Source organism: Nuphar pumila, chromosome 3 (genome assembly GCF_984573655.1).
Source record: "Nuphar pumila chromosome 3, dmNupPumi1.hap1.1, whole genome shotgun sequence".
NCBI classification, from domain to species: domain Eukaryota; kingdom Viridiplantae; phylum Streptophyta; class Magnoliopsida; order Nymphaeales; family Nymphaeaceae; genus Nuphar; species Nuphar pumila.
The window spans coordinates 14,650,696-14,663,096 of record NC_143251.1 but is presented as its reverse complement, the minus strand read 5'-3'; the positions used below and the strand labels follow the sequence as shown (position 1 = coordinate 14,663,096).

Genomic DNA, 12,401 nt, shown 5'->3' with positions numbered 1-12,401 from the left:
TTTCAACATGTTACACATGCCCACCTCATAATGATGATGGAGAACAATTAACTGTAAGTGACAAATTCTCTATATTTCAACCATTTAGGCATGCATTTGGCAGTTGCCGGTCAAGACTCTTTGAAGATCGAGAGCAAGACGCAACACAAATCTATATCCTTTTTAACTGCTCAGCAATCGACCCATATATCGAGTAAGTATACTTAATACATAACACTAAGTTTTGTCTGTGTATACATGGTTCGGTAAAATAGGTTTATGTTAAGTGCAGACGATTTGATCTGGAGTTGCGAAGAAAACTTTCATATCTCACTGATGTAGAAGTACAGAAAGAACGTGAAAATAAGTTTGTGGCATGGTTGAAAGAGTTGGTAAGGATGATTATATACATTCTTTCTTTTTAAACAACAATAAGATACTTAATTGGTCGTGATCATCGTCATTGTTTGTGCTTGTAGGTCCACCATGGTGATGTTAAAGATCAAGGAATATGTGATTTGCAAAATGGTCCGTCCAAAGTTGTGTAATATTACAACGGGTACATCGTAAATGGTTATTGATTTCATACAAAAGACTACAGTATCAACAAGTCAATGATGAATAGTGGTGTGTGCATCAAGGGTAGCAGCTATGGTGAAAATGAACATGACTACTATGATGTTATAAAAGAAATAATGGAGTTGACTTACTTAGGCATAAATAATAACTTAACTGTATTCAAGTGTCATTGGTTTGATCCCACAGCAACAAGAGTCGACAAAGTCTCAAGCATTGTAGAGGTGAATCATAAATCAAGGTTTGGAACATATGAACCATTCATATTAGTATCGCAAGCTCAACAAGTTTACTATACTTCATATCCGAGTACAAGAAAGTCAGATAGAAATGAATGGTAGGCAGTTTGTAAGGTGAAGTATAAAATATACCCCGAGTATGATCAGTTACATGAAGATAAGATTGCTGAAGAGGGTGATTACTATCAATCAGATGATATGTATGGCTTCACTTATGGTCACAATGTCGCATATGATATGCATATCATATCTCCATTGTCCGATGGCACATGCATGGAAGAATGTGATTCAAATGATATACGAAGTGGATGAGCGCTAAATGAAGAAGAAGAAGATGATGACGAAGAGGAGGAGGAGAAAGAAGAAGAGTATGAAAGTCAGACAAGTGATGATGAATCATTCATGAGCTAGTGAAATACATCTTGTAATACATACCTGAATGATTAGAATGATTTGAATGTATTGAAATGTATTGTAATGATTTGAATATATTGAAATGTATTGCATAAAGTTTTTTTCGATTTGATTAGAATGATTTGAATATATTGAAATGTATTGTAATGATTTAAATGTATTGAAATGTATTGTAATGATTTGAATACATTGAAATGTATTGCAATGTTTGAATGTATTGCATGAACTTATTTTTTGAATTTATTATGTATATTTGATAGGTATAGAGTTATGAATTGAATATACATGTAACGTGTTAGAATTATTTAAATGTATTGCAATATTTGAATGTCTTGCATGAAGTTTTTTTTAATTTGATCTGAATGATTAGAATGTATTGTAATGATTTGAATATATTGAAATATATTGCAATGTTTGAATGTATTGCTAGTACATTTTTATTTGTTAGAATATGGTTCGTGAAGGACACAGTCGTCGAGCACCTAGTGGTAGCCAGTCTCAGCCTTCATCTTCACGGGCTGCTTCGATAGGTATATCATTTAAATAATTGTATACTTGATTAGTTGAAATGTACATTGTGTGAATTTTTAACTCATTGTTCTGTAGGTGCTGTTTCGCTTACACATGACCCATCTACGCCGGATGTAGGGTCTTCTCAGTGTAACACACGATAAGTAATTCAAATAGTGTATATAGATGGTCGACCGTAAGTATTTCATTGTCACTTGTCCAATATTTAACTTATAAAAAGTGTATATTGACAGTCGATTGTTAATGTGTATCTTTTTATGTGCAGTGCGAGGTTTGAGCAACAAGAAATAATATGAGGAATTACGAAGTCATTGTTGCATCATGTTTCAGGACCGATAGTGCAAAGGAAAGAGTACCCGAGAGAGGTGTTGGACAGATTAATTTCCTCATTCATGGTATGCAATCATTTAAAATAACAAGGAATGTTTTATATTTATGTGTGCTAACTTTCTGAAAGTGTGTGTAGGCTTCCCATCGCTTCGCGAGTGCAAATGAGAAGAACGATGCGAGGGTAGTGTGGCAGAAGGTGGTTGCCAATCGATTTGCCGACATGTTGCACAATATGAAGACTGCAGCAAAAAAAATAGCTGGTGGAATAGATAATCCACTGCAGTGGAAGGGCCATGGGCCTTCTACTGTCAAGAGAGATTATTGGAAGGGCATGTGCGACAAGTGGGCAAGCAAAGATTTTTGAAACCGCTCAGCAAAGGCTGCATAAAACCGAGCAACGATGCTCGATGCTGAGCTACACACAAGTGGATATAGGACTTTTGGGAGCCACCAGAAGAAAATGGTAACTCATCTATATATATATATATAGTCAAATTTGTAAGTATTTCTGCATACTTATTAATCATTTTTTTTATCATATAACATTGCAGGAAGCAGAAAAAGGAGGCATTGTGCCTTACATCGGTATATATTTATTGTAATAATAAACATTGTAATATACAAGTTATTTTGAATTATGTTATCATAAACATTATAATTCTTAATTGTTAATTCATATTCCAATTATTACTTTATAGGAGTCATACAAGCAATAAATGGTACAACGATATGGCGATGACTCTACTCAGCATTCGCCTTTTGATCCTGCAGCATGGGTGACTGCTATAGGTGAACCCAAAAAGGGTTGTGTGTTTGGGTTTGGGAGTAACATGAACACCACACCAGTCGTTGCCTCCTGCAGCCATAGCTCACAGAGTTCTCCCACCAACATCAACTCCCAACGTCTGATTGACCCTGTTATGTCTTGGGATGGTGCCTGTCAGCATCTTGAGAACAAAATGCAATACTTTTAAAATGAAGCAATTCCCAACATTGTCCGTAATGAGTTGTGCAACTTTTTTGAGGATAGGGGAACTTCATCTGCATTCAACATGAGCTTAGGTGCCTGTCAGGTATGCATGATTGAATTACTATAAATTTTTTCTTATAATTCTGTTAATGTCCTTCAATTTATTACTAGTCTATGTGTCATTCAGCCATTTACTTTGTTGCATTAGATTAGGTGGATTGCATATAATTTATTTCATTAAATTTTGTTTATAAATACTAACATTTTGGTTCTCTTTTGTAGGATGTTGGAGATGATCAGTGTAGAGGAGCTGATGGGGGCATGGAGGGAGGGGTAGATCGAGAAATTGAAGAGGATGATGCCCAAAATCTTGGCGAGGATTAGATTTGTTTGTTTAATTTATTTGACAAACTTGTAACTAATTATAACTTCGCAAGGACTGTATTTGGTTGTTAAAGTTTGCTTAACTTAGAATTTGTGTTTAATTTGTATGTAATTTTTATGTGTACTATTTTTTTTTATAAGCAGAATATATGAATTGTACGAGAATTTTTTCTCGAGTTTCAAAATATTGCAAAAAAAATTTTAATTTTTTATTAAAACTTAGCGACGGATATTATCCGTCGCCAATTTGAAGCAGTCGTCAGTTTGTGATGGCATAGTGACGAATTAAATTCCGTCGCATATCTGAATCAGTCTCTATTTAGCGATGCATTCGCGACGTACAAGATATGTCGCTAAGCCATCGCCACTTAGTGACGGTTTGGCGACAGATAAATACTGTCACACTTTAGCGACTAGGATTATGCGTCGAATGCAATCTGTCACTATTCCATCACAAAATACGTCGCTAACTTATTTAGCGACGGATAGCATCCGTCGCCAATATGCATTTTCCTTGCAGTGTGTGTGTATATATATATATATATGAATATTTGTGTAAAATTAATTTAGATTACAGGATTCTCATTAAATTGATTCAGAAGAGCCAACTACATGCACTGATTCTACTGAAACTAAGCACACCAGTGGTTTTTGACACTAACGGAAGAAACAAAGGAGTTGTTGGATCAAATGCATCTTCACAAATTCTTTGAGATCACACCATGAAACATCAGTCACCCCCTCTTAGATCGTTGTACAATTTTGCAATCTGGCAATCAACATATTTCAATTTGAAGATTTTGAGATGACCATCATGTTAGAGGATGTGGCATAAATAATCAGACTGAAGTGCCATGGGGAGCCAGTTAGTGAACAACGGTGGAAAAATTTTAAGCAGTTGTGTAACACTCTGATCTGGGACCTCGAGAGTTTAAGTCTAGTTGTTATTACTTCTCAGAGGGAAAACATACAAAGTTCATAAAGAGAAAACATGGCTATATTTTTTTTCTAAAAACTCAATTTCTTTCATAAAGTTTATTATTCATAATATGCAGAAATAATGATTGCATAAATATTCAATAGCAAGAAAGTAAACTAACAAGTACTCTGCTGCAAAGACGGAGTAGCCGATCACGTCCTGCCTAAACTAGTGTGCTTAGAATCTATAGTTGTAATTATACAATGGGTGAGCAACTGAATTATAGTGTATCCTGTGCAAACCTATAAACTAGGGTGTCACAATCCTTTTTTTTTGTTCGGCATAGCATAAACGTAGAATCTCGGTTCTGCGTATGTGTTATGCACCGACCGTTATAATTGCATGATTTGTGTTGGAAAAGTTGTATGTAGTTGATAAGTAAAATGATCCTATATTCGAGATATTGACTAGGATTCATGCTTGTATACATCGCCTAATAGTGATCATTTTTTTGTTGTTGTTCTTATTATTTCTGCATTAGGTGAAAAAAAACAATCATGCCTAAATGTTGTAAATGACTTGTGTTTTATTTCATCAGATTAATCAATGATAGAGGCATGCTTAAATCCTATACAGATTTTGGTAGATTTCATGAGCTGACCTCGTGTATATTCCTTTGAAATACACGGTTTAGACCTATGTATATTCCTTTGGATTTCACGATTTAGTCTGTATCTATCTTCTTTTGAATTTCATGATATAGTTCTGGGCAAAATCTTTGGAATTTCACGAATTGGTCCTTTGCATAATCTTGGAGATCTCATGATTTGATCCTGTGTAACTTTCTTTGAGTTTTATGATAACTATTGAGGTAAAGCATGATTAGGTCCCATGCATTTTCTTTTGAGTTTTTATATGCCATCGAAAATCTTTGACGAGTATATTCCTCCTATTTCTGAGAATTGTTGTATGCAGACCCACACAACAGTGTCCTAGTTATTCTTGTATGTGTAATGTCGTTGGTGATGCTTTTACTTAGGTTACATTCTTGTTAAGGTTAAAAATGTACTTTCCTACATTCAAGTTACTCTGCTTCGTTGATTTTAGTATTTTGGTAAATAAGATGAGGCTTCGATCGAGATATTGATTTATTGTGTTTTGGGATAATTTCAGATTAAATTTTAATTTATTATTATTCATGTTACTTGAAAACTCTGATGTCATTATTTATTTAGAATAAAATAAATGTTGTTGCTTGAACACTCCTGTAATGCGCTTGAATGCTTAACCCAATGAAATGGTTGTTTCTGTTGTTACAAAAAAAATCCTCTAAAATTTTAGGTTAAAATTTTGAAGCGTTACATCAATACTATGGGTCGACAACAATATACCCATGTATTTTTCTTTTAAGAATGTATCATCTAGCAGAAGAATTGGAGGGCATCCTTTAATAAACTCATTGATGCATAGACGAAAAGATAGGAACAAGTATATAAATCGATTTTGCATATCAGTTTCAATGACTGCCTTCGATCCTCGGTTAATCATCTTTAAATGATGGCAATAGCCGAGAAGCAACCTGAAGGTGTCTTTGAATGAACCATATATCTTCGCCCTACATACTTCACGTCCACACCATTCTTGTTTGTAAGTAAACTCTACACCTTTCTCGCAACTTATGTCATTCATGATTTCTCTTGGAGTAATCTTCAAGTTATCATGCAACCGTCCGTGAATAGCACGTGAAACCCACTTGAAAGATACATTTTCCGCTACTAGGTTGCCCAATGATCTACCGCATGTATGTTTACTTTGATACTTCTTCATTTGAACATTTCTAAAGTCCAACAAATGCTCACAACATACCAACATTTGGGCTTCTGAGAGGTCATTTGTTCATTATTGTTGGGATGCAGATCACTAAAACTGGGGTGTCCAAGTGGTTCCACATCCTCTCTAATGATCCTCTGTTAATGTACACTCTCAATTGTTTGTGGAAGTTCTTTATTGCCTGCAGGTCCAACATCTATATTCCTAATCAGTTCGAGCAACTTTATGTTCTTCACTTATACAACATTACTACCGCTTATTATTTGGGACAGTTGCATGTTTAGTTCATCAACATCATTCACTGCTTGGGACAATTTGATGTTCGACAACACATTGACCTCGATAGATTATTTTATATTCCTTTCAACTGCTTTTTGTTGCACTATGTGAAGCACTAAGTAAACATCGCTAATAAATAACATCCCTTCTACGTCATCATCGTCAAAAACATCTACCCATCCTGGTTCTTCACCTATGGACAATGAATATGTATACCAGAGGCTGATTAACTATTTACTCAGTCTTGTTTTTCGAGACAACGTAACCACTAATTCATTAAAGCTAATATTTTTGGGAACCACTAAAGATCTTCAACTATGATCATCAATAACACAGTAGTGCACTTTAGCTGATACTGAAGTCATCTTAACTACTTACACGAACCACATGGAATATACAACATCTATTGATAGAATACATACAATAACCACTCTACAAAACAAACTACTCACATTAACACCTTGTATACGGTCAACCCAAGCCCCATTATACATGCACATAAAAATAAAAAATCATATAATAATGAACAAGCATATTCAAAGAATAAACAAATATTAATTTTTATGTGATAAAACATTTTCAAAGCAAACACAAATCTTTAAAACAAACATATTATATTCTTTCAGAAAAAAACCCTAAACTATATGTGCGGAGGGGATTTTGGGGTTCAGAGGTTGGAGACTACAAAGAACTCACATTTCGATTTAACAAGAAAAGTCGATGAAAAGAATGTCTCAGCCTCGTCTGAATCACCATAAAAGTCATCGGAGATAAGAAAAACTCAAAAATTATGCGGAGGGGATTTTGGGGGCCACGATGAACCATAGATCTTGTTCTTAAAAAAATGTAAAAATTTTGATATGTTGGTATCGAATCGATAATAACCCTAAGCAAAAATAACCCTGATCCAGACCCGGTACTAGCATCTCAAACGCAGAAAAAATGCATGCATTTTAAATTTTAAAAGATATTCATAGATTTTTTATGTGACGTTATTTTATTTTTTATGCAAAGTAACTCAGGTATTTACATAGTTTCTTAGTTCGAGTTTAAAAGAAATTTTGTAGATTTTTTATGCAAATTTTAGAAATTTTTTATACGAAGTAACTCAGGTATTTGTGATGTTTGGAGGTTCGAGTTTAGAAGAAAGTTCACTTGTACATATTTTATACGATGTTATTACATTTTTTATGCATGGTAACTCAAGTATTTGTGATGTTTCACGATTCGAGTTAAAAAAAATGTAAATTTTTATGCAAGGTTAGTATATTTTTTATGCGTGGTAACTCAATTATTTGCAATGTTTGTCGATTAGAGTTAAAAAAAATTAAGATTTTTTATATGATGTTATTACATTTTTTATGCAAAGTAACTCAAGTATTTACGATGTTTGTTTGTTATAGTTAAAAAAAATCATAAATTTTTTATGTTCACTCGCACTTATTTTATGCAAATTTAGTAAGTTTTTAATGCGCGGTAACCCAGGTATTTGCGAGGTTGGAGTTTTTGATGGAGATAGAAAAAATTAGCATAAGGAAAAAATTTCCACTAAAAACGATAGGTGCAAAGGCTAAAAAGGGTCATAAAAATAACAATATTTACGGTTTTGGACAGCATACAAATTTAAAATTTTTTAAGGCTTTTAAAAAAAACATGTCATTTTTATTTTTGTCCTATATTACGGTCATTTTTAGTAAACTTATCATGGTGTACCCAGATCCATCCAAATGATGAGTTCCTCAGTCAGAGTTCAGGTTTGGTTGGGTAAGTAAAATGAAATCTCAAACTGAGTTCCATGTAATTCTAGGAGCTTATTTTTCACTAAAAATATATTTACTTGGGCAAAGCCGGGTCAGGTTGGATGTTCCACAAAAATGGTAACCCAAACTCATTTGGGTTTGGGTTGAGCTGAATATTCACGTCGTTTTTTTTTTTTATGGCCATGGTTGGGTATTATATCAAACCTTGATTGGCTTATTCTGATTCATAGCTGAATCGAACTGAATTTGCCAACTTTTAACCAGAAAATGACACCTGTGACATAAATATTAACTTTTAACTTTTTTAAAATTTTAAAAACTAAGCCAAATCAACCTATACCACATCGGCAGATTAGCACCCATACTGATAGCATTGGAGTCGGGTACCCGATGCAAACCCGACCTACTGACAGTCCCGGCCCATACCATTTCCTAAACAAAAGTAGAACAAAGCACACACACCAAGGCGTCCAGAAGCAAAGTTAGAAGGTCAAAACACTAATAAAATTCTTCAAAAAAGAACTTCACCTTCTCTTTGTTACCAACGGTCATATCTTCACTTTAAAACAAAATAAAGTACAGATCAGAAAAACTATCCGTTGCAACCGTATAAAAGAAAGATCTCGGGCATGCGATCATCCCTCGTTTCCTCCTCTCAGTTCTTCCTCTTCGTCCCAACGGTCAAAAAAGTTCATTGAAATCCTTCCTGGCTGCACGCTTTGAAGAAGAAGAATCCATGGCGGCCTTCTCTCCCAGGCCTTCCTCCCACACTCCCGAGAGATCAATGGCTATTTTTCGTAGTCCAGAATGCAGAAACATCACCAAAAGGGTTCCTCCGAACAACAGCCCTTCCGGTAACGGATTTTCTGTTCTTCTCTTGTTTTTTGGTGAATTTGGTTGTTTATTCTTTCAGCTGATTTTCATCTTCGTTGTTGTCGTAGATTTTCATCAGAGAAACCCTCCATTTAGAGGGAGAAGCTCCTCCCCTTCCCCAAGAGCTTCCTTCGAGCACAAAGAGAATGAGAAGGATGAGAATCGGCTTTGCCCAAAGGTAGTCCGATCGAGATCTTCGCCTTCTTTCAACAAGGGGGCGAAGAACTTCATGGCGCCCACGATCTCTGCGGCTTCGAAAGTGGCGGCCTCGCCAAGAAATAAGGTGCTAGCAGAGAGGAATGGAGTTGATTGCAATACATCTCCATTCCCTTCTGTGAGTTCTCCCCAAATCCAAGAACCACAAAAATCTCAGAAAACCATCACTGAATTTCCTCATAGCCAGGTAAACTTGGAAAAAGATTCAGAACCAGAAAGCCTGAAGAACCCAAAGATATCGAGTAATGCCTCTCCTGCCGATGCTTCCTTACCTCCCTATGACCCCCACGTAAATTTTCTCTCTCCCAGGCCAGATTTCCTCCGTTACAGACCCAACCCACGCCTCGAAATGCATCTCAAAGACGAAAACGGGGCCGAATCCGTGATTCGAAAGCAGTTGGAGTCCAGCTTCACCTCTGAAAGTAACTCGAGCAGCGAAGATACTGAAGAAAACCATGTTTCTGAAGTTGGGTTTTCTTCGGAACTCGAAGGCGATGACGACATTGAAGGAAACCATGCTTCTGAAGTTGGGTTTTCTTCTGAATCGGAGGCCGAACACGCGCAGCAAGAAATCGAACTATCTCCTGAATCAGAAACCCAAATCGAGCCTCAAGAATATGTGATAGAAACACAGTTTGGTGTTCCCAAAAGTTCTCATTCAAAATCGTATCTGAAACTCAAACTCATTCAGGTCGTTCTTGTTCTTGCTATTGCTTCCTTGTCTTTGCCCATGACCGATTCTCCCGTGTTTTTCTCACCTGTAACATTCCATGGTAACATGTCAAGCCTGAGTTTTGTTAGCCTGATAGTGCAAGAGCCATACCTAGAACATCTCTCCATTGCAGAGGTAACCGAGGAAAAGAGCCATTCAGAAATCAATCAAATAGGGAAGATGAAAGGCAAGGCCGTTGCAATCGAAAAGGCTTCAGAAGAATCACCACCTCCCGATCACCGGAATTCAACGTCGGACATTACTGATCCACCTGCTGGCATTGAATTTCCCAAACGAGAGTTGATCATGGTGGCCCCAATTGAGCTACCACATTCTGAAATTGAAGTTGGTGGTGAGATCAAGCAGGCTGCAGCAGAACCATTACTGCTAGACGGCGTCAGCCCAATCATAGATGATAATGAATTTGCCACCAACATCGGAATTACTATATCAGAGCCTACCACATTGCAGCCACTTGAACCATCATTACCTTCTGAAGAATCTGAAATGCAAGCCTTGCTTGTCGAGGACATCGACTCGACGACCCATACAGGTGCTCCTGAAGAAGTGGCAATCTTGGAGCCATCTGATGCACCCATGGAACTGAACAGTTTATCATCATCACAGAATACATTGGTGGTGCAAGCAGCAATAGGAACTTTTTTTGTTGCTTTAATCATTGTTGCAGCCACTTACAGAAAAACACATCACAGTGGCATGGAGTCATGTTGCGTTAAGATGAAGACTGTTGTTACTGCAGATACTAATGGTGTCAGTCACTCTGTTTCTGAGCTGGAAATGACTGGAGAAATATATCCTGTGGAAATGACTGGAGAAACATATCCTGGGGAAATGAGCAGCACTTCTGAGAGGAGTGTGCGCTACCGGCGTCGCCAGGGAACAGAAACAGAAGAGATTAGCCATAGGTATGAAAGGAGACAGCAAGCTAGAAGCGGTTCCTCTACCTGGGATTCTGAAGACTCCCCTTCTTATGGAAGCTTTACAACTTATGAGAAATTGTCAACCAAACAGGCAAGTTTTTTCTTTTCATCCATCTTTGTTCATTGTAGTTTTCTTTTAATTTGATGGCAGTAGTTTGGACTTTGGAGTTTTTCTTTTCATCCATCTTTGTGCATTGTATTTTTTTTAATTTGATGGCAGTAGTTTGGACTTTGGAGTTCAACTCTTGGGTATGTTGCAGGGTGGCGGTGATGAAAGCGTAGTGACCCCTGTTCGGCGTTCCAGCAGGATCAGGAAGCAAATGATCTCATCCTGAACGATCTTTACTGAGACAATTTCTTCAATTTATGTCTTTTGTTTTAGTTTCAGTTGTATCAAGTGCCTATTGACCAACTCATTACTGTAAGGAACAGTTTCATGCTGTTCTTCTAACTTCAATCCATCCTATTGTAGTTTTTCTTTTTCACTCCCCAAATAGTGGTTCTAGTTTGCAAGGGCTTAGTTTCAGTTGTATTCAGTGTCTATTGACCAACTCATTACTGTAAGGAGGAACAACTCATTACTGTTCTTCTAACTTCAATCCTACTGTTATAGTTTCTCTTTTTCACTCCCCTCGTGTTTTAGTTTGCAAGGGCTCTTCGTTTCCCTTTTTTTCACTAATTTTGTGGGCACGTTATGTGTGTTCATATTCACTATTCATTTGCAAAGAATTTAGGCTTGCCAAGGCCTTTGTCAGTTGGTCTAACAAAAAAACTAAATTCCATGAAAGGGGAAATTGGTAGGATGATCTAATCTAGACTTGGATGTAAAAATGCAAGTACTTTAGCCCTTGCACATCATCTCAAATTATGTTTTCTTTGTGTATTAAAAAAAAATTGTGTGAATTTTTTGGGTTAAGATTTTTGGAGTTTTACTGATGTTAATGAGGATCCTGTGAGTGTTGAGTTACATACTTGATGAATACTGAATCTGATGGAATTGTTCCCAAATCGTCTGATCGAACAAATTGAAGTGAACCATCTCTTTTCTCCAACAAAATCTCTCTTCAAATTTTGCAATACTGATGATCAAGAAGAACAACAGAAACTCTGATTGATGTAGTGAACTTGCTCCTGAACCCTACAAAAATCGATATCCTAGCACAACTAAGAAACTAAGCAAACATGAAAAACAACACAAAATTGTTTTTTCACAAAAGAGTTTGCAAGGGCTCTTCGTTTCCCTTTTTTTCACTAATTTTGTGGGCACGTTATGTGTGTTCATATTCACTATTCATTTGCAAAGAATTTAGGCTTGCCAAGGCCTTTGTCAGTTGGTCTAACAAAAAAACTAAATTCCATGAAAGGGGAAATTGGTAGGATGATCTAATCTAGACTTGGATGTAAAAATGCAAGTACTTTAGCCCTTGCACATCATCTCAAATTATGTT

The 12,401-nt window shown here is 36.4% G+C and overlaps 1 protein-coding gene across 1 annotated transcript; it reads left to right on the top strand.

Moving 5' to 3' along the window:
* Positions 1-10,731: 10,731 nt before the first annotated feature.
* On the top strand, positions 10,732-11,672 carry LOC149842077 (uncharacterized). The gene is made up of 2 exons (XM_090001276.1): positions 10,732-11,044; positions 11,214-11,672. The coding sequence occupies exons 1-2, from the start codon at positions 10,751-10,753 to the stop codon at positions 11,286-11,288; spliced, it is 369 nt and encodes a 122-aa protein (XP_089857402.1). The 5' UTR covers positions 10,732-10,750; the 3' UTR covers positions 11,289-11,672.
* Positions 11,673-12,401: the final 729 nt, after the last annotated feature.